General features: G+C 41.4%; 2 protein-coding genes and 1 long non-coding RNA gene across 3 annotated transcripts; 1 reads left to right on the forward strand and 2 right to left on the reverse strand.

The window, feature by feature from the left end:
* The first annotated feature begins 2142 nt into the window (after nt 1-2142).
* Nucleotides 2143-9334, forward strand: ldha (lactate dehydrogenase A4). The gene is made up of 8 exons (XM_008281744.1): nt 2143-2225; nt 4190-4315; nt 4801-4918; nt 5055-5228; nt 5389-5562; nt 5707-5824; nt 7843-7966; nt 8057-9334. Exons 2-8 carry the CDS (start codon nt 4190-4192, stop codon nt 8219-8221), a joined length of 999 nt encoding a protein of 332 aa, XP_008279966.1. The 5' UTR covers nt 2143-2225; the 3' UTR covers nt 8222-9334.
* Nucleotides 9335-9605: 271 nt separating this feature from the next.
* LOC103357263 (tumor susceptibility gene 101 protein) lies at nt 9606-17831 on the reverse strand. Its single transcript, XM_008281746.1, has 10 exons — nt 17443-17831; nt 16256-16343; nt 16092-16157; nt 15453-15616; nt 15036-15162; nt 13911-13968; nt 13594-13688; nt 11560-11762; nt 11227-11466; nt 9606-11123 (listed from the first exon to the last, which is right to left on the reverse strand). Exons 1-10 carry the CDS (start codon nt 17482-17484, stop codon nt 11034-11036), a joined length of 1173 nt encoding a protein of 390 aa, XP_008279968.1. The 5' UTR covers nt 17485-17831; the 3' UTR covers nt 9606-11033.
* Nucleotides 17832-19192: 1361 nt separating this feature from the next.
* LOC103357264 (uncharacterized) lies at nt 19193-20464 on the reverse strand. Its single transcript, XR_520190.1, has 3 exons — nt 20399-20464; nt 20164-20266; nt 19193-19944 (listed from the first exon to the last, which is right to left on the reverse strand). It is a non-coding gene; the product is annotated as an uncharacterized LOC103357264 (long non-coding RNA).
* Nucleotides 20465-21255: the final 791 nt, after the last annotated feature.

Here is a 21255-nt window from a genome sequence, read left to right on the forward strand (position 1 = left end):
TCAACGACGGCACCTCCGAGGGCCCGGCTGCTAAACGCCTAATGATCGAAGACAACACCAGCGTGATCAGACTCATCCGAGGTGGTATTAAGTCTACATATTGGCAGGAGGTTTAACGACTGCTGGTGTCAGAACAGCCATGGAACTGAACAAACTCAAGATTGTTGAGAGGAGCCATTCCTCAACCCTGCTCCCTCTCACAGCATATAACTGCCGTGTTCGATAATACAAGTTGCTACGATTCTGGAAACTACCATTTGCAAAGACCTGAAGTGGGAGATCAATATCCACTCCATCCTCGAAAAGGCTCAGTAGACGATGTGCGACGACTAAACAAGGTTTGCCAGAGGACTGTCATTGAGACAGTTCTACACCGCATTCATTGAACTTAGGAGCAAATAGTAAACTATACAGCCACAAAAGAGGAACACATAGTAAAAAAAAAGCAGCAAAAAAAATCCCTGCTTCTCCCTTGCCCAACTTTTAGTGCGTGCACTCTGAAAGAACCGGGAAGTGAGCTGGGGAAATCATTACAAGTTACCACATCCTGGACACAACCTTGATTTTCAATTCCTCCCTTCGGGCAGGTGTAACATAACTCTGGAGCCTTCACCAGAACTATCGGGCTCAGGAGCAGTTTCTTTCCTTATCCTATCTCTTACATAAACAGCTGAGTAGTATCAATGTATTATTTAACCTCTCTACATACTTTATGTGTTGTGTATCGTCTGGTATTTTATGTATGTCGCCTGTATTGCTTTGCAGTTACTAAACACTCAAAGCAAGTTTCATGTGTCATCACATACTTGGCTAAGAATGCACAGTAAACATGTCGGGCAGAGGACGAAAAATATCATTTGTAAAAGCTAGCGTTTGCTGGAATGTAATATTTAATAGACTGCTCGTCTGTTGTCGAAGTGATTTGATAATAAATTGATCAGAAATCTAATGCTGTGGATTTGATGTAATCTTCTCTGTCCATTTATTCTTGTATATTTTGTCACATAACTGAGAATCATGACCTAACAGTTCATTGTGTTGCTCAAAAAGTCCTCCCCCGTCCACAATAGGTACAAATTGCATCATTTGACATATATCTGGAAGTGGATAGCCCGAGGGCACGGACTTCTGGTGCCACTGTGAGCCAGACAATGATTTAGAACAATAAAAAAAAGAGGTGGAAATGCTGTGTTGCAACTGTTTTACAACTCCAGGATTCTTTGTCAGCCGGATTAGTTTTGTGTGACTAAGAAAATTCCGCAGATATGTAATAGAAGTGGAAGGGTTGGGTAACCTGGCCAGTCTTGTAATAACCTGAAGTGGACAGGAGGTGGTGCAAAAAAAGAGGCTGTTCAGATCTGGTTGTCTGACACCGTCCAATCATAGGAGGCTGTGCAGTGACCATTTCCTCATTTTCGCCGCCACAGTGTCCAGACTCTCAAACTAAATCTGAACTTTATCTTCTCTCACAAGGAATCAAATGAAATATGGCGCAAACATGTAAAAATTGCTCCACCTGGATAAACTACACACCTTATACACCTTTAACACACAAAAACGAGCATCCTCTATGAGTCATGTAATGTTAGGAAATCTCCATTACGCACGGATTATGACACCACTAACAGGTTCTTCCGGGGTAGCTGAGCCCTGGTAACGCAACACTGTTGTTAAGTTTTATCATCTGGCTCATTTTGTGTCGTATTTGTGCTATATAGCCTGTATTCAGAAGAAATAATGGCGGAAGAAGCCAGAAATCAGGCTGTTGGAAGTCTTTTTGTGGGGGGTTTCTCCTCCACCATCCTTCATTTGCATCTGCTAGGAGCTAGACAGGTTGTCTGGGACTCCTGGTGTGATTTTTAAGACTATATCTCGTGCATTTCTGGTACGATATAACGATCCTCAGGTTGGAACGAAAGTGCGTTCACGTTCTTACCGATCTCCAAGCAAGCTGCTCATAAATGCTAAAGGAGAAGCAGAGATGCACGGCGCGTAAGGTCTCAGATCTGTGTGCCGCATCCTGCCGCGGACGTGACATACAACACGCAAAGCTTCCACGGAAACAGAGCGCAGTCATTAGTATGCGCGCACGTAGGGCGCACAGAGGCTGTCCTTAAATACCGGGAGACACCCACACGGCAGCAGCACTTCTGCGGAAGAACAGCATCGAGGAGCGCACACATTCCAGCTCGTGGTTCTCATCTTCTTAACTTGAATCCTTCAAGGTAAGACCAACCCCACACTGTATCCAAGCTGTTCTTTCATTTTCTGCTATTTGATTACAGTGGTTTTAAAAATAAAAAAAATAAAAAAGGGAGCTCACCAGCCACATTTTCGCAACACTCAGAGGGGTGTGTCGCTTTACAATCAATACAATTGATTGGTTGTACGTGAAGCTGAGGTCAATTTCATCTTTTTGACGAGTTATCATCAAGATGTGCCACTTTTGCGCAATGGAAGTTTAAATTATCAGTGATCAAGACCACCAGAGGGGACAGGATGGAGGCCTAGGTGCGCTCAGGTTTCTACTTGTTGCATTAACGCGCATCACTGAAAATGAATATTCTGACTACAACGTGGACATCTAATCATCATTTCTTATATTATGAAAGATTCTACTCCCCCACGTGTATCTAATGTACAGTACGGGATATTTTTCAACACGATAAAAGGAATATAACACCTTGAAGTTCCGCCGGATTGAATTTCTGCAGTAAGTGTAATATGCGCAGTGTTACACAATTGTTTACGCATGCTCTCTGCTGCCGGTAATGACCATCCAGACAGCAGCCTGGGCCCTGAGACAGGAAATTCCCTGCAGTCACCAGAGACTGCATAGAAAGAGACATGTGCTGGAACATGAAGAAGCATGGTTAGAGTGGGAGCAGTGTTGGTGATGCAGGTGTTTCACTGCTTCACCAGCAATAAATGATTGTCAAATATTAATCTTCTCTTTGTGCAGCTCACAGAGTTGTGGGTTCATGTGCCAGGTGTCGGCAGCTACAGATGGTCTGGTCACATTTGGTGAATGAAATGTAGATAAAAAAATCTTTCCTGCAGGGCACAAAAAGATGCTGAATCCCAACTGTGATACATGATACCCAACCAGGGCTCAGTAAACCCTTAATGACCGGTTGCTAATCGAATTAGGTAGACATAATGGAAATATGACAATCCAAGCCGGCACACAGTTCAGTAGTGTGTAGCAGCTGCTTCCTTTAAGTCCCAGAAATTCACATAATCCAAAGCCTGACACAAAACATCCGTCTGCCTCTCTCTTTTTCCATAACTATCGCATTAAGTTCTTTCAGCTACTAATAATCTTTCTTGTAATCCTCATTCAGCCAAGGAAGTAAGTTTGATGATTTTTTTTTTTTGTATGTCACCAGTAAAGACTTTTGTACTCTATACAATAATCCTGCACTGTAAGCGAACGAGAGCGAGCCCGGCTCTCCTCGGGGTCAGGTTCTGGCGTGTAGTAAGGTCACAGCTCACCTCTGAGGGAGAGATGATTGGATAATAGGATTTTTAGGTATAGCTGTCCCACTTACCATATCCCACTATTGTGTGCAAACTCACCGTGGAGAGGTCTTAAGTATCCTCTCCAGGAGGTTTTACAATATATTAATCCTATCAAGTGCTCCTCTACGTGCTCCTCTTCACATCACAGTGGAGAGCCGGCCTCGTCACGCTGGTGATGTAAACGTCTGCAAAACGCGAGCCCTCGGCCATGCCCGCACAACCAGGAAGTATAAATAGCAGCGTGTGACATCAGCGGGGGGGGATGCTACGCGGGCTGCAGTGCTTTCCCAGGCAGTGGTTGCCATGGAGATTTAAAGAGACTGCGTTAACCTGTCTCTGACCGTAAAGGGTTGTGGTAATGAAAATGGCACCCTTTCATCTCTGTGGTTGGTGATGAACTAATAGTGAAACCCAAGTTTGACTCAGTCACTGTGACATGTGAAATCAGTCACGTACATTCTTGTGCAGTTCTGCCTCTAACTTGCCAAATGATGCAGACTTGCATTACTGCATTTCCCCCCCTCTCTCTTCCCTTTTTTTATACCCTGTGCCTCATTGATTTACTTTTTCCATTCTCTCTCCTCATTCCTCCCCCATTTACTGCTTGTCCTCCACATTTTTTACAGTTGTTTCACTCCCTTCTTCGTGTGTTTTTTCCTTTCCACAGATGGCCACCAAGGATAAACTCATCAGCCATGTGATGAAGGAGGAGCCTGTTGGCAGCAGGAGCAAGGTGACGGTGGTGGGTGTTGGCATGGTGGGCATGGCCTCCGCCGTCAGCGTGCTGCTCAAGGTGAGTAAAACTGGTTTTAGACGAACCCTTCTGCCGCGCAGATGTTCAAGTTCATGCTTGAGTGTGAATCGAGAGCATCGCTGCTGGGATTTTAAATGGAACAATGAGGAGTTACGGAGCGGATTCTGCTGAGAAACCTCTAAGTGCTGCAGCGAAATAGACTTTGAGGCTGTGCTGACTAAAGAGTCTATCTTGTAGAAAGCAAGCCAGGAAACTGTGCATTTCCCCTTATATCAGCCTGTTCCAGACTCAACAGTTTGAGGAAGAACAATAGAGGCGAAGAAGCCCCACGTCACGCTCTGAAAACTAACAATGCTGCTAAATAAACAAGTCCTAGATGGATTACTGTCCAGTGGAGGTAACACGTAGGTCAGCCCCTCTGACTAGGCCCCACTGTAACTCTATCCACATAATAGGTTTGCTGTAGAATACACAACATAAAGTGTTTAGTGGGTTGACAGAATTGTGTATCTGTGTATGATCAGGACTTGTGTGATGAGCTGGCCCTGGTTGATGTGATGGAGGACAAGTTGAAGGGTGAGGCCATGGACCTGCAGCACGGTTCCCTCTTCCTCAAGACGCACAAGATTGTGGCCGACAAAGGTGAGAATGCACAAAAAATAACTTTTCAAACATTTGTCTTCATTCTGGCAGGACTCTTGCCCCTTGCTGCATAATCCTTATTTAAACTGTGCATCCTGTAGCCGCATCAGAACACTCTCTTTGCTCACTTTGTCAGACTACAGCGTGACAGCCAACTCCAAGGTGGTGGTGGTGACTGCCGGTGCCCGCCAGCAGGAGGGCGAGAGCCGTCTGAATCTGGTGCAGCGCAACGTCAACATCTTCAAGTTCATCATCCCCAACATCGTCAAGTACAGCCCCAACTGCATCCTGCTGGTCGTGTCTAACCCAGGTGAGAGAGAGACGCTCTGCAAATGTGAGAAGAGGGCGTGTGGTGTGGCTTGAAATAGAGCCGAAGGGTATCGTAGTAATTATGTAATCTCCTCAAATGTTACCACCTGCTCGGTGCTGATTAACGGCCGATCTTTCTCCTTTCTCCTGCTCCCTCCCAGTCGACATCCTGACCTATGTGGCCTGGAAGCTGAGCGGTTTCCCCCGTCACCGTGTCATCGGCTCTGGCACCAACTTGGACTCTGCCCGTTTCCGCCACATCATGGGAGAGAAGCTCCACCTCCACCCTTCCAGCTGCCACGGCTGGATCGTCGGAGAGCATGGAGACTCCAGTGGTATGCAGCTCTGACTAAAAATACGATCTCTGCTTTAGCTTCCACTTTACCCTTTTTGTCGCTCTGTAACTGGTCCTTTTAAAAATCAGCAGCTGCATCATTTACTAATTCATCACTGTTGTACATCCTGTCTGTCTCTCACAGTGCCCGTGTGGAGCGGCGTGAATGTTGCTGGAGTTTCTCTCCAGGGCCTCAACCCACAGATGGGCGGTGAGGGTGACAGTGAGAACTGGAAGGAGGTCCATAAGCTGGTGGTTGCTGGGTGAGTACAGTTTATTTTACCAGTCATTCATAAACAACCTGAAAGGACTCATGCATAAGTCTCCTGCAAACAACATTTGTCTTCCTCACGCTCACACATTCAAACCTGCAAAGCACTCGGCAGCGTGCACACAGGCCATCTGCCCGGCGCTCTGGTGGGAGCGATATGATGTTTCACTGAAACGGATCTTTAGGTTTTAATGGCCTACAGCCACAGTTACCTATAACCCCTCTCACCCTGGAGATCCCTGTACTGGGACGGGCCATAATGGAACACATTTTTCAAAGGTTGTCAAGCGTGGCACATTCACTGAAGAGGCCGCCTGGTACTACGGTGACAAAAATGGATGGAGCATTTGTTGTGCTTCATTTCTGCTGAATGAAATTGACTATAGTTGAAGTTGCAATTTTTTATAATGGGTTTAATGACATCAGTTTTTACTAATTTATTCCTATAATGCTGCTGTTTATAGTTTTTTTAGGCTGAAGTAAAAATCTGTTTTTTTTCTGGAGTTTTTCAAATCTCCCTCTGGCCTGATGACAAGGTTGTTGTTTATTTTGGCTGTTTAGCTGCAGCTGTTTTTAACCAAATGTTGGAACTTTTTTTTTAAATAGCTTATTGCTTAACCCTCAGGGGATGCTTTAATAAACTACCTTTGAGGATATTAGAGGACAAAAATGTCCTCGATATCCCCTGAGGGTTAAAGGGTTAATATAAAGACAATAGGAACAACTGAATCCAATGGAGCTGCCTACAATCTCCTGAAGAATTTGACCAGGGATGTGAGCCAAAAGGCAAGCAGAGATGGACACACAGTGCTGTGTGTGCTACTGTTAACTGTTAACACCACTGTGTTAAAGTTTCTCTCAAGCCTGGCAGCCAGTTCAAGCAGAGAAACTCATACATCATTTATACAGTTGCTGTAGTGTTCCCAGTGAAAGAACACTGTCGTACCAAAAGGCATGACCACACTTGGACCCCTGAGTCTTTCTTAGTAAATGAGTAACTCAAACCCTGATCAAAGAAATGTTTCTTTTATATCAATGATTATCTATTATGACATTTTCATGATCAGCATTGGATTTTGCATTGTCAAGGTGGAGTGCCTTTTTTTTTTTACACAATGCCAAAGTTTGCCCTAGAAAATGATGCAGCTATTGCAACATCATTTTATTGTCAATCAACCTGACTTATCTTATAAAACTGGGTCAAAACGGAGGTCAGTCATGTACCAGACAGTAGTTGATTTCATGAAAATGTTTGTAAAGATATCAGGTGTGTAATAAAATATTTCACAATGGGGACAAAGATGAGAGGTAAATGTGTAATAAAGATGTTTTAACAGGGAAGAGAGCATTCTCCATATGCGTGACCAGTAGTCAAGAGACCTTGACCAACAGGAAGAGCTGTTCATATGATCCATTATATCTAAGGCATAGCTATGAAACTGCAAAGCATATGTATGGATTTAGAAATGGATTTGAGATAATGGTGAACTACCTTCAACCCAACTTTATTTGTAAAGCACTTTAACACAACAAAAGTCGAAACAAAGTGCTGAACACAAAATATAAAACAATTTAAAACATGTAAAACGCAAAATACAATAAAAATGTAATAAAATCATTATAAAGGACAATAAGAACAGTAAAAACAATAAAAAACAATAAAACAGTTAAACAGGAGTCTTATGCTGGGTCATAAAAAGGGCATAAAAATGAGTTTTCAGACGGGTTTTAACAATGGACAGTGATGGTGCCTCTCCTTCAGTTCAGTCAGCTCACTCACATGGACCACATTTATTTATGTGCAACTCTCTGCATGCAAACATCGGGCTCGGCACAGCTGGGATCTCCGAATGAGAATGATACACTTCCTCTACAAAGCATCATTGGATGCCAACACGCGGGCCTCGCGTCGCTGATAAACAGCTGAATTCTCAGCATGGAAAGAGGATGAGAGATATTAAAAGGAAAACAGCAACTGACTCACTGTATTATCCTGTGTGTGCACTGCAGCGCCTACGAGGTTATCAAGCTGAAGGGCTACACTTCCTGGGCCATCGGTATGTCTGTGGCTGACCTCGTGGAAAGCATCATGAAGAACCTCCACAAAGTGCACCCAGTGTCCACACTGGTCCAGGTGAGCAAGACGTACAACTCACACTGCCTCACAAATGCTTCATAAACACTGTGTAGATGAGCGGCTAACTGCGTCCAGTCTTCTTCGTAGGGCATGCATGGTGTGAAGGATGAGGTCTTCCTGAGCATCCCTTGCGTCCTCGGCAACAGCGGCCTGACGGACGTCATTCACATGACACTGAAGGCCGACGAGGAGAAGCAGCTGGTGAAGAGCGCCGAGACCCTGTGGGGCGTACAGAAGGAGCTGACCCTGTGAAGAGCTCTCCTCTGAACCCACCCAGTCCTCCCCAACGCTGTGCGGTGGACTCCCTCACTCCGTACCTCCCGTGTCTCCCTCACGGCAATGGGCGAATCAGACCTCTGAATATCGTAAAAAAAAAGGCCAAGTGCTTGTAGCGAAACCGATCCAAGCTCACACAGTGGTGTTGTTTTCCTTTGCCATGTCCCTCCTGCTATTGTCCCCTCATGACTGAATTCTCCAAAATCGTGCAACTGTAGCCTTTGATGTCAGCCTGTGTTGGAGAAAGGACGTATCTGTTCACTGTCCTCTCTATACAAGAAGCATAAGGCCTTCACATGTTGAGCATATATCCTCCGTACTGTATGTTACTCGTACGTCACTGTGTGCTGTTGCTGCTTCCTCTGTACACTCCTTGGTCATAGTTTATATTTATTGTGTGTTTGTTACCAGTAGCTTTGTTGTTTTTTTTTTCCACGTGGTTAACTCTGTTTATTTTAATATTTGGAGTATAATAGAGACATTCCATTCTCTATGAGGAGGGCTTCCTGTCCACCCGCAGTCAGAACAACACTCCTGCATAATATCACCGGGCCACCATCCTGTGATACCAAAGTACCTTATCATTTGAGTAGTGCAATGATACGTCTACTGCCTGGCGTTAAAGCCTTTTTAAACAAACCGAACCACAAGTGCACTGACAGAGAAACTAAAAAGAGAGATTTATAATTATAAAAAAAAAATAAGTAGCAAAGTTTACGTCAAAGAGAAATAAAAAGGGTTGCCAGCAAAAAAATTCAACTCGAAAAGAGTAACAACAGAGAGCCAGTGGGGAAGAGTCAGCCAGGATCACAATCAGGTCATGGGTTATAACAGAATGTTGTCTGTGTCCTAAATGCCCTCGAAAAGATTTGTATTTATTTTACTCCACCTGACACTGGAAAACTAAAGAAGGAACTATTCTGTTATTTATAACCTCGAGATCTATTTATGTATTATTGTTACAACATAAGACAGGATGGGATTTATCAGTCATTCACTGACTTTCTGAGGAACCGTGCCGTCATGGCAGCTGGATGTTGATTTTTATTTGCTGTAACATCAAATAAATCTGCCAGGATAATGACACAAGTTTGTCCTCGGTTCTTTTTGTGTTTGCAGAGCTGTTGACTCGTCGTGCACAGCTACGGGTCATTTACACCAACGTTCACCTGTTGACAAAAGGATCTTTATGCGTTTGGTTTAGAAACCACTGGATTCTAAAATGCTGTTTGTTACAGCTGGTTTACACATTTATGCAGCAGATATGAGCAACAAAGAGAATACTGTTGGTATATTTTCCCTGAGATTTAAACATTAATGAAAACTACATCAAAAAACGAATGAAAATATCATGAAGAAATGAGCCATTAAATCAGATTTCCTTTATTTGTACTGATTTACATAAATCTACAGATATAAAAGAACAGGTGGTCTATGGTTGAACTGAAAACAAGAAAAAAAAAAATAACAGTAGATATCCTATCATACAATTCAAAGTGCATTTAGTAAAAGGCTAATTTAAAAGAGACCAAACTTTACATAAGTTAACTTTCTGATTAGTACAATAGTTTTTGTTTCTGTACCCTCCAACACTCGGCTTTATTCACAACCTTTACTTTACTTTTACTGAAAACCTAAACTTCTCAGGAGGACTGAGAATAAGTGGACAGCACAAGGAAATAAAAGAGAAGTAAACAAAAAAGAACAACAGAGAATTTCTTCTGTAATACCTTAGAAGTAAGTATGCCAAGGCTGCCATCCAACTCACAAAGCTTTTTTTTTAAAAACTTTGTACAGAGTCCAACAACCACTGTACATGATTGACTGGTTAATGCAGTCAGACTGGAGGGTAGACCTGAGCAGCTGACACACAAACCTGACTCACAACGAGACACGAAAAAAAAAGGGGAAACGTGTAGTGTTGTGGGCACGAGGCATAAGAGCTCTCATTTCAGCTCGGTAAGTGACCCAAACAAGACAGTTCAGGTTCATGTTTTTCGTCACTTCTACTGTATAAAAAGCGATCCCTTCGACTCCATGGCTACTGAACCTGACCTAGAACTCACAGCATAAATCCTGAGGCTGAACCTGTCCTTCCTGAAAAGTTGCTCTGGGTTTTTACACCAGGGCCAACTCTTTTCATAATGAATGGCGTGGACATACGGGGCTCTGCACAAAGCCCCTCTCTCCTAGCCCATGCATTTGTGCTTACTAGCCAAATGACTTTGTCTGGTGAAAGGGATTACTAATCGAACCTGTGGGCGGCCCTGCAGTGCAGCATACTGTACACAGGTCGACACACAAACTCGCTGTACGCCAGCCCAGTTACAGCACAAACACTCTGGGCAAAAGTCACATACACTGTACACACAGCAGGCTTGCACCTGATCTTCACCAGTATGGCATGTGTGTTGAGCAGGTTTTCTTGCCAACCACAGTACCTGATTCACAGTGGCGACAGTGGTATTTAGAGAATACTGGGGCACAAAAGGAACAATGTCATGTCTGGGTCATGTTTGCTACTGCAGAATGACCTGATAGAATCAAAACACAAATGGCGTCATACTACAACTGTGGCCACAGTTTGACATCTTACAATTATGCATAAACGTATTCCGTCTCTGTGGCTGCTGTTCAGATTTCTGTCTCATGACAAATGATTTTTAGAATTTTAGAATGAGTAGCTCGTTGATTTACAGGGAAACATGAAACAGAGAATAAAACAACGGGAGGAAGAGAAGAGAGTAAGAGAGCGTAAAGATATGAATGTTTCCAGGTAGTCAATGTGTCAGTAGAGGTCGCTCAGACCGGCAGTCTTGCGGGCTTTCTGCATGAGAGCACGAAGCTGGAACTGCTTCCTGGACAGAAGACGTACGTGCTGTAACAGAAGGGAACGAGGATCAACACGGAGAAACCACAGAGGACTTCAGCATTTGTATGATTGTATCTTTGATGCATTTGCTACCATGTAATGTGGTTACCTTGAGGAAAACTTCCAGGTCTATGACGCCTCTGCGGAGGGCTTCTCCCAGATAGAAGATTGTGTCCTCAATTGCATTTTCTTCAGCATAAAGGTTCAGGATCTGTTTGTACAGCGGAGCTGTGGGCACAATGACGTCATCGATATCATTGTTCTCTGACTGGTTCTCCATTTTCTCAAGGGCCTCACTCAGCTCCTCGTCCTTTCTCTTCAGCAGCTCAATGTTCCTGTCAACTTCAGTCTGGTGGAAAAATCATGAAAAAGACACAAGATATCAGTGGAGGATGTTTAAAAAAAACGAAGATTTAGCACTGAAAAGACGAGGGTGTCTCACCACTTCCTGGTCCAGTCTTGAGACCATCTCCTCCAGTTTCTGATGTCCTTTCTTTAGGTCCTCCTCTGTTCGCTTCAGGGCATCCAGCTCTGCCTGAGCTCTGTCCATCTCCTCCTTCATCCTCCAGCGAAGCTTGTCGCTCACTGCTGAAATCAGAGATGCACGAATGGTGTCCTCGCCAATAGTACCATCTCTGTTTGGGCCTAAAGAGGAAGAGATTATGTGTTTGGTAACGTGAGACAGTGAACTGAAACAGAAGATAACAGCTGGCAGAAAGCATTCAACATTCAAACAATATCTAGCCCTAAGCAAGGTATAATGTTTCTGTGTTGGACAATACTGTACACCCACAACAAAGAATTAGCTGACCATCTTTAGAATATGTGTCTACATGTCAGAATAGACTTATTCAACATGCACCCGCACACTTTCTTTATCTATCGTCATGCATATTTGCACAGGAATGGAATGCATCTCATGTACTAACATGCACCTCCTGACAAGCCACTGAATTTATGGCATAGTGGACATGCTGAAAAAGATCAGGTTTGGGAGAGTCACAGCGAACTGAAATTAATGTAAAAAATCAGCACAAAGAAATCTGGCACCAAGGCCTACATATGTACAGATGGGTAACAAAAAAAAAAAAACCCAAACAAAACACCACACACGACATGAGGAGTTATTGGTAAAGTGGCCACCGATTGTCTGTGTCTCTGGAACTCAAGAGGGATCAAAACCATTTTTCATTATTCTATTTTCTCCCGCTATGTTAAGTGGAAATTACCCAAAATCCTACAACCGTGTTCAGCTGGTTAATCGTGAATGGTGCAGCAAATGATTCACATCATGTTTACAGTGAAATCATTCACTGACCCTCATGTTCCATATGGAAGCTTTTGTGCCTTCAGGTTTCTCCTCTGGTTTGTCACCCATCTATAATCATTTTCAGTCATTTATCTTCTGGCTTTAATAGCATCAAGGTGACAAAGCACAATTTTATGCTCAGTTACTAAAAAACGAAAGCCCCTTAAGACTGTAAAGATGCAGCCCAATAGAAGAACTTTGCAGTCAACGCAGTTTTTCTAAACTTTACGGCCGTATTTAATGGTGCTTTTTTTTTTATTGTATTACGTAATATTGTAAAATGTTAACGTAGAGGAGTTTTACAGAGTTGGAGCAGAGCCGTACTGAGCTCAAGCTGCCATGAGTGAGGAGAGAAGCAACAATGTAGAGCTACGTCTATATATCAAGAGACTTTTTTCATAAAACAAACACACAGAGAAACGTTTTATATTAGTACATTTTTGTCATGAATTTTATTGAAGCTCTGTTAGTGTTTCAGATTTTTCTAATATTGTGTTCCTACGTACAGTAAAAAACCTAATTCCAGGTTATACAAGTGTAAACCTACTGAGAGATGTCTTAAGAGTCAAGGCCACCTTATGAGCAGTCTGAAACCCGCCACCCAAAATGTCAGAGTTGATTCAGCTCACAGGCAAACCCGTTTCTTCTCCTTTACTAAATATAGGAGTCAACTAAAGCCCTTCCTGCCCGCCTGCTTGTATCTGACCAGTATTTCACTGCTGCTAATTCATGCAGCAAGAGCAGATGGGTCATCTATACATTCCTTTGAGGTCCATCCTACCCTTTGGCCTTTAATACCCCCCACTTCAGTTACACTAATGACCTTTCACTGGTGGCTCTGCGCGCCACTGAAGTCACTCCAGAGGGTGAGAGAGTTTGAGTCAAAAGGTCAACTGTCTTCATTCAGGGCTAACTAAAGACCATGAAAAGTTATTGTTTAATCCGAGCTGAAGTAAACTTTGGCTAAAAGTTTAAACACCATATTATAACATTAACACAAAAAAAGAGACGAACATGGAGAGGTGCAGTCAATCTCAGTTTCTGAGTGAACAGAAATGTATTTCAGTGTGCTTGTGCCATTTGTTAAAAACTTTGGAAACTGTGCTAAATTCAACTTTTAAATGTAGCTGTGAGAAGAAAACTGAAGCAGCCGGGTGTAATACATACCCACTGTGGACACTGGAGTCTGGGTGGGGTAGTGTGCAGGTCCAGCAGTGGCTGGGTAAGAGTTTCCCCCTGGGTACTGGTAACCTGGGTAGCCTCTGAAAGGAGTTACATAATCAACAAGGCAATGCTTTATATGTTACGCTGTCAAGCACCTATCTTTAACTTAAAAAGAACTAACTGTGCAGAGTTTCAGAAATAAATATGCTTGTTTAAGATGTATTGCTAAAAAAAATAAAAAATAAACATGCTGGAAGCTGTTTGTCTATAGGTGTGGTAGATGGGGTAGAAGTCTGAGAACTGCTTTGCAAACACCTTACCCAGAGTTAGGATTTGGGCCATAGGGGGAGACTGCAGGCATACCAGGCATGTACGACGCTGAGGCAGAGAGAGATGGCGAAACAGTCAGACTCGAGGGCAAAAGGTCAAAAGTTTCTTTCTAGCTCACAGAGACAGATTTAGTTTCAGTTTCAAAGGTGTGCTGCACTGATATGTGAGCTCCACCTGGTGCTGAAGTGAAAAAAATGCATCACTTAAGACTTGATGCAGCGACAAGGAATTTGCACTCATATGTGCACATCAGTAGAAATATAAACTTTCAGCTGAGATAACAAACTGAAAGGATTCTGGACACTTTGACATGAAACAGTCTAAAGCTCCAGTCTAAATCTGTTCTCTAACGTAATAACACGGCGGACACCCACATGATGGAATACTGATTTTACTCAGGACTTGGATGAATGAGATGGAACAGATTTTTCAATTTAAAAGAAACAAAACAAACAGAACTATTTCTACATAATCTAACACAAAGACGAAGTTTTTTCCAAAATGAAACTTCAGAAAACAGGCACATCTTCCAATGTAAAAAAAAAGAAAACCCTCAGTTAAATTAAAACCCTCAATTAATTAACCAGTAAATGTACGCGCAGGACGTTGTGCGTGACTCTGCTTTTTTTCATTGCAATATTAAAATATTAAGTCTAAAATACAACACAGTTCACAACAATCTAATCAAAACCTCCCATACTTGTGTTGGTGTAATCTCTGTTCAGTTGGAAATATCTGAAAATGTTTGCTTTGTTTATCTGTAACAAAGACCTACAAAATTCTGTTCCTATTTCGGCAAATCTTGCATTTAAAAAAGATCAATTTGAGGAAGAATCACCAACATCAGAAAACGCTTCACTTCCATATGCCATCGCTGTCTGTTAAAGGTGACCACTCCAGCTGCTGATGATTTTGAAGGCCTCATTTTGCAGCAGTATTGTGCAGTAGCTTCAAACTCTTTTACAGCTTTGCATTTTAATAAAATTAGTTTTTTATACAGTACCTAAATTCTTCATACTAGCACGAGACCACTTAGCATAAAAACAATCACCCTGTACTTCTAAAACTTTCAAACCACATTCGATTACATCTGTTCACAAGAAAAATACACTCACGATTGGGGGGTCCCGCTGCTTGAAAGGATTGGTAGGGGGCTTGTGTGGTGGGGCGAGAAAACACAGGGGGTTCCTCTCCAAACACAACAATCATTACCTGAATTAGACCATACAAGTCGGACTGAGGCTGCAAGACACAAAGTGAAGCACAGGTTTTATTAACCGATCCGGCAAATACACGATATCATCAGGCAAGTCAGAGATCAAACGGTATTTTCAGTCACGGTTTCTTTTGTGGTCTTTACGAGTGTTCAATTTTGTGCTAACGAGTAGTTGAAAGACAAAAAGGACAGAAGAATGTCCACACGTGGAAATGTTGTGCTTTTGTCAAATCAATCACTTTTTGGGAGCTTTATGTTAGTCTGTGGACACCATCTTTCTCCCCCACAACACAGACATCGTATACATTCAACTTACATGCTTCCACTCGTGCAGATAAGGCAGGTAGATCTTGCCATTGGCGTCAATGTGCTTGCCCGTTTTGATCATCATGGCACTGGTAGGTTTGACGAAGCATATAGGAGGGTTGTAGGGATACGTGTCCAGCAACCACAAACACACTGGGATGTTGTAGACGTTGCCTAAAGGAAACACACACACAACGTTATCGCATGACTCATTTTAAAATCCCAACAATTTTATCAGTGCTCCCTTCACACTCAACAAACTATTTGTTATTTTGAGGCATCCTCTAAAAATAGTTTCAAGAACACTGGGGACATCTCTATGAAATGTACATCAAGTGTGATGAACTATGAACATCAGACAAACATTTAAAATCCTGCAACCTTGTCTTAATAGTAAGACAAGATGTTTTCATTGCACAAAACAGCATTTGCTTCTCTATGTGAGCGTTCAGATGACTAATGTGTTTTACAAAGTGAAATATCAATAAAAAAAAGTCAGAGTAAACACACAAGAGAGAAAGAGCTTGTGAGCAAATAAACAAATTTAACAGGAAACTTGCACCAAACTATCTATGCTCAGCCTTTCAGTTTCAATGAAAGAACAATGTGTAATATATTTCAAAGAGTAAGAAAGAGATATAATCTTTACCTCTGTAGCTCACAGGGACAGTCCCTGTCAAGCTCATCAGGTCTCTGGTGGAGCCATCATTAAACACTGAAATACAAGAAGATGCATTCTGTCACATGAGCGTACAACAACAACTAACGGATACCTGACTGTCAAAAGGAGTAGATCAGTATCATTTAATTTACCATAAGCATCCATAACTGGTTTCAAGTCCTTGTACTGGGAGATGACATTGGTTATCTCACGAACAGTCAAATCTCTGTATTTGTATTGCTGGAGAAGAGAAACGGAAATAGACATTATGTTGGAACATTTCAGGTTCAGACACAACTGTTGACACGCAGACAGTCACTTTCTAAAGGTGACACATTATCTGACAGAACATATCAGTATAGTTTTGCATAAGTAGTGCTTTTGCTATTTGTCATACTTAACAGCTATTTACTTACAGTCTGGTAAGACACATTAATGTGCTTATAGATAGAGTTTGTGGTTTGAATGGGAAATGTTGGTTCACTATTAAAGGCAAAACTATGGGTTGAACGTGCCAGATCCCTCCCAGATAGATTTTCTGAGGTTTGACTCACACTTGCATCTAAATCTGGGTTATTATCAGTTGTCATTATGACACTGTACAGATACTGAGAGAAACTTGTTTTGAATGTTTAAAAGTGCTGCATTATTGGTAGTTATTAGTTGTGTACCACACAAATTGCAATGCTTCATCTGTAAATCACACTCTTAAGTTATGTGTATGGTATCCCCTGTTTTGCATGATAAAAAAAGGATTAGGCCTTCATAAAACTAGTAATTTCAGCATAAATTGGGACCTTCAATCTCATATATATAAAATATACGTTATTTTTATTTAAGCAACTGAGATATACTAAACAAAGCTGCAGTTTCTTCATAAAGATGGCAACAATACAAAGTAATTTCGAAGACAATTTAACAGCCTATTACCATGTGGGACCATAAAAACAAACACTTAAAAAAAACTATAAATCAAAACTGGGCATCGTGACACATGTCTATAGGTATCTCATTGACAAAATAAACACTTTAAAGTAATTATGTAGTGACGTTAGCTAAGTGGCTAAGCTAGGTTGTAAAGTGTTACTCAAAAGATTTATACGAGGTATCTCAGCAAATACATATAGACATATACACATACAGCACATTAGTTAACCAAAATCAAAGGTTTAATGCACCACATTCGTCAAAAAACTGGCAGTTTACTGCAAATAATCCATACCAGGAAATGTAAACCTGTCAGCTCGCTAGCTGACTGTGTCATGTTTGGTATCGGTAACATTAGCTAACTTGCTACTTCTGGCCAGCAAGTACCACAATAATGAAGCAGCATAGTTACCTTGAGCATTTTCTTCAGGGCGCCTTCGTTGACAACTGCCATGTTTTTCGCGTCTGTCTTTCAACCGTTCTTATAAATGAGCAAAGTGAGAGAACAGCTGACTTTTAAGACAGCTCGAGTGACAGCTAACACAAGCTAACGCTAGCTAGCAGGACTTCAGCGGATGCTAGGCTAACGTTAGCCCAGCCTCGGGCCGACTACAGTCGAGACAGTGGTTCGGTTTCTATATGAAACTCTCCGGTTCAGTGTGAGTTATTCCTCCGTTGACGTAGCACCAAAAATTCCACAAATTAATAAGGAATAGAAACAAGACAAATAGAGCAAATACGTGGTTCTAATGAGAGGCCGAAAACAAATATCCTATGGTCAACAAAAGGAACTTCCGCTAATCCCCCTGACTACTTCCGCCCTGCGTGTGACGTAAACTCGTACGTACACGTCTGTGGTTCTCAGGTGTGGTCCAGCCGCTGGTAGTGTTCCCTTCAGGGGTCTGAGGAAGAAAAACAACTATGTAATCGTTTATTTTATATCTAAGTTCAGTGTTTTCTATTTCCTTTACATTGGCATAAAAACACTATGCAGTATAGAATCTATTGGGATAAGTGACTCTTCCTGTGATTTTGTGTTTTCAGTGACTGCATGTAAACAGCATATAGAGAATTTTAGACAATTAGAAGTTTTTTTTTCTTTACAAACAAACATAGCTAGTAAAATTTCAACCACAATATTCCACTTATCTTGTTAGTTGTCTGCTATGATCGTGACGTGTGGGGTCTAATAAACCTTCAAGACTAGATTTTGACCAAATACAGGCTCAGAGTGACCAGAGACTGGCAGTAGAGTCTGTGGACACTGTATGATAGCTGAGTGGACAGAGGTGCACTTTCTCTGAAATCCTATGACAGGAATACTTCAAAATGTTTGACTCTCTAATCCCAAATTTCATAGAACTAGACTACAATGGAAAGCAGAACTTAGTTGCAACATACAAAGCTGGTATGACTTCATGCCACAAGCTGAGAAATTCTTCATTAAAACATGACACACATGCAAACGCCACATATTTACTGCTTCTTTTTTGTCATTCATTTGTTCTTTATTTATCATTTTATTCATTGTCTTCCACTTAATGCAATGTGTTTTTGTCTCTTTGTTTTTCTCACCTCATTGTTGATAACACCGCCGCTCCTACTTGTGTTAATCAGTCTGTTGTTAACCTACTTTTCATGCCAGTGATGCATAATGAGTTGAACTGATATTAAACTGACTCGTGCTGTAGGCTAGATCTGATTTCCCTTCATGTCACTGACAGTTATGTCGATAAACATTATTCTGAAAGGCATGATATCTGATATGATATGTCTGCTTTTTAACTGAATATTCACAGAAAGTATAGGGTCATTTTCCAAGAACTTAACTGATGAGGTGGCTACAGGGTAGAAAGGGGCAGAAATAGCTTATAATACGCTTACAGTAAGCTTTTAAGTGTAATTAATTGAGGCTTTAATCAAGGCAAGGCTTTTAAAGTGGAGATAAATAAGCACAGTCCAGTTGTCGCACCGCTGACTTTTATGCACCTAAAAGTAGAAAAATTAGAGAAAATACAAAAGCATTTTCTAAATCTCTCTAAATCTTACCAGTCACACATCTCAGTATTCCGTTGCATAGAACAAAGCAAACACATTTATTATGAAACTAGTTGGTTAAAGAAAAAAATGGCACGAGACATTTCCGCAATAATAAACAGAGATGGGTTTAATATGGCTTTTATTTACATTGATAGGTGAGCCAGTAGTTTTCACAAGCAGTCCAGGCTTTAGCTTGTGCATCTATATTGAAACCTTTAACTACAGACATCACAAAAAACCAAACAAAGCAAGAGGCAATTCAATATCAAGAAGCAAAGTAACTGGCTTACACTAATGATTAACCTTGTAACTATGGCTGTTTTAAGTATCCAGAACTAAAGATTCATTTGAATTTCTGCTGTGTTTAAAGTTTAAAAGCTGCAGTCTTATATAACATTCCTGTATATGTCTTGTGTGGTTAAAAGTCCAGCTTCTTTTCGATTGGAGCACAACATTGGCCTTTGGATGCAATTAAAGAACAGCAATGAAGTCTGTTAACACACAGGCTTTGCAAACTGAAGCAGCATTTGATTTTATTTTCTTTTTCTAAAGTGCAAAACGCTCCACAATACACTCACCAAACACAACAGACAAGATTTCATTTAGCACTGCTTCATATTTTCTGTCTAAATCATTTGAAAAATTGTTAATGAACTGTATATTCAATGGATACCATCTGACACTGTACACAGGATTTAAAAAAAGTAACACACAAACATTTTTTTACAGAAATTATCATCAACGTACACAAACAACTAACAATGGCTTTCATTTTCTTGCTGGAAAGGATCATTATCTTCTCTGGCTAGTGGGAAATACGAACTTCCATCTGTGTTATAAAACACTTCTGTTTGTCTGTGGAACTGCAGCCCACCTAAAAAAACAAACATATATTTAATTTAATGACAAACATTTAAAACACATTGAAAAGAAAAATGCATTTCATTGTCAACTCTTCATTTATGAGAGATGACCTTTGATTTACACTCAGGTGTGTTCCAGTTATGAGTCTTATCAATATCAGCAATCATCCAGGGCAGAGATGTTTGTTACGAAACAACATGGAGGTTTGTTTTCTACTTGCGTTACTTACATGAGGCTGGTTCGGGCTCTGGATGAGGTCGCATACACAGAGGAGGAGCCTCTCCAAACATGGCAGCCATCACCTGCAGCAGGCTCACAAGGTCGCACTCATCCTAATAGGGCAGAGATAAAGTCGGACCAAAGCTATAAACCAAACCGTGCTGTACACGTGAGTGCTAGATTCATCAGTCCCTAACCCACATGCAGCTCTGTCAAAATATGCAAAATGCTGTTTTATTTCTCACCTTTTTCCACTGTTCCAGGTAAGGCAGCAGGACTTCACCGTTGCTGGAGATGAAATCTCTTCTGACGACCATCATCTCACGCGTAGGTTTGACATAGCAGATGGGAGCAGTTTGGGGGTAGTTTTCCTCAATCCATAAACACACGGGGATGTTGTAGGTTTTGTCTGACGGGGAAAATATTCAGAGGCATTCTTTGGTTCGCCTTGCATACTTATTCATTTGTATTTGAAATGATCAGAATCTGTTTAACACAGTGCAAAACATAAACTCCTTTTTTTTTTTTTTTTTTTTACCTCCAATCATGACAGAAATAGTTCCGTTTAGACTCATCAAGTTCTTTTTCCTTCCGTCATTGTAAACTGCACAAAATACAACAATTGTCATTAACAGTGGTGGAAATTTTTAATATGCTGAACAATTTCAAGGGAAATTTCTGAGTTATATTGACCCTTACCAAATTTATCCATCATGGGCACGAGGTTTTTGAAGTAAGTTAATGCGACGAACATGTCGCGAGCCACATGCTTGCGATCATACGTCTTCAAAGCACACAAAAAACACAAAAAATTAAACAGCGAAAAAATTTTAGCATAAAAATTCAACCACCAACGTCTGTGTTAATTGTTGTCGATGTTTGATCCAGTGAGGACAGAAACACTCAATCACTGATAATTATTCTTACCTTCGGAAGCATCTTCGCAAGTGTATCCTTACTGACAAACATGATGAGAGTTTTTTTCTAAAAAGAAAATAACGCTTTTTCGATCAACAACACCGACCAACGCTAAACTTTCTGTCTGTCTTAGCTGTTGTGGAGCCTTCTATCTTTTATAACCCTTGGAAACCAGGAAGAGGAC

Source organism: Stegastes partitus, unplaced genomic scaffold (genome assembly GCF_000690725.1).
Source record: "Stegastes partitus isolate 25-593 unplaced genomic scaffold, Stegastes_partitus-1.0.2 Scaffold243, whole genome shotgun sequence".
NCBI lineage: Eukaryota > Metazoa > Chordata > Actinopteri > Pomacentridae > Stegastes > Stegastes partitus.

Bases quoted from the DNA above. Each gene is read 5' to 3' on its own strand.
- ldha (XM_008281744.1), top strand. From the start codon at position 4,190: ATGGCCACCAAGGATAAACTCATCAGCCATGTGATGAAGGAGGAGCCT. The intron at 4,919-5,054 runs GTGAGAATGCAC...TCACTTTGTCAG, and splicing joins CAAGATTGTGGCCGACAAAG to ACTACAGCGTGACAGCCAAC. The intron at 5,563-5,706 runs GTATGCAGCTCT...TGTCTCTCACAG, and splicing joins AGAGCATGGAGACTCCAGTG to TGCCCGTGTGGAGCGGCGTG.
- LOC103357263 (XM_008281746.1), bottom strand. From the start codon at position 17,484: ATGGCAGTTGTCAACGAAGGCGCCCTGAAGAAAATGCTCAAG. The intron at 16,344-17,442 runs GTAACTATGCTG...TCTCTTCTCCAG, and splicing joins CCCTGAAGAAAATGCTCAAG to CAATACAAATACAGAGATTT. The intron at 11,763-13,593 runs GTATGTATTACA...CTTCCTCTTTAG, and splicing joins GACTCCAGTGTCCACAGTGG to GCCCAAACAGAGATGGTACT.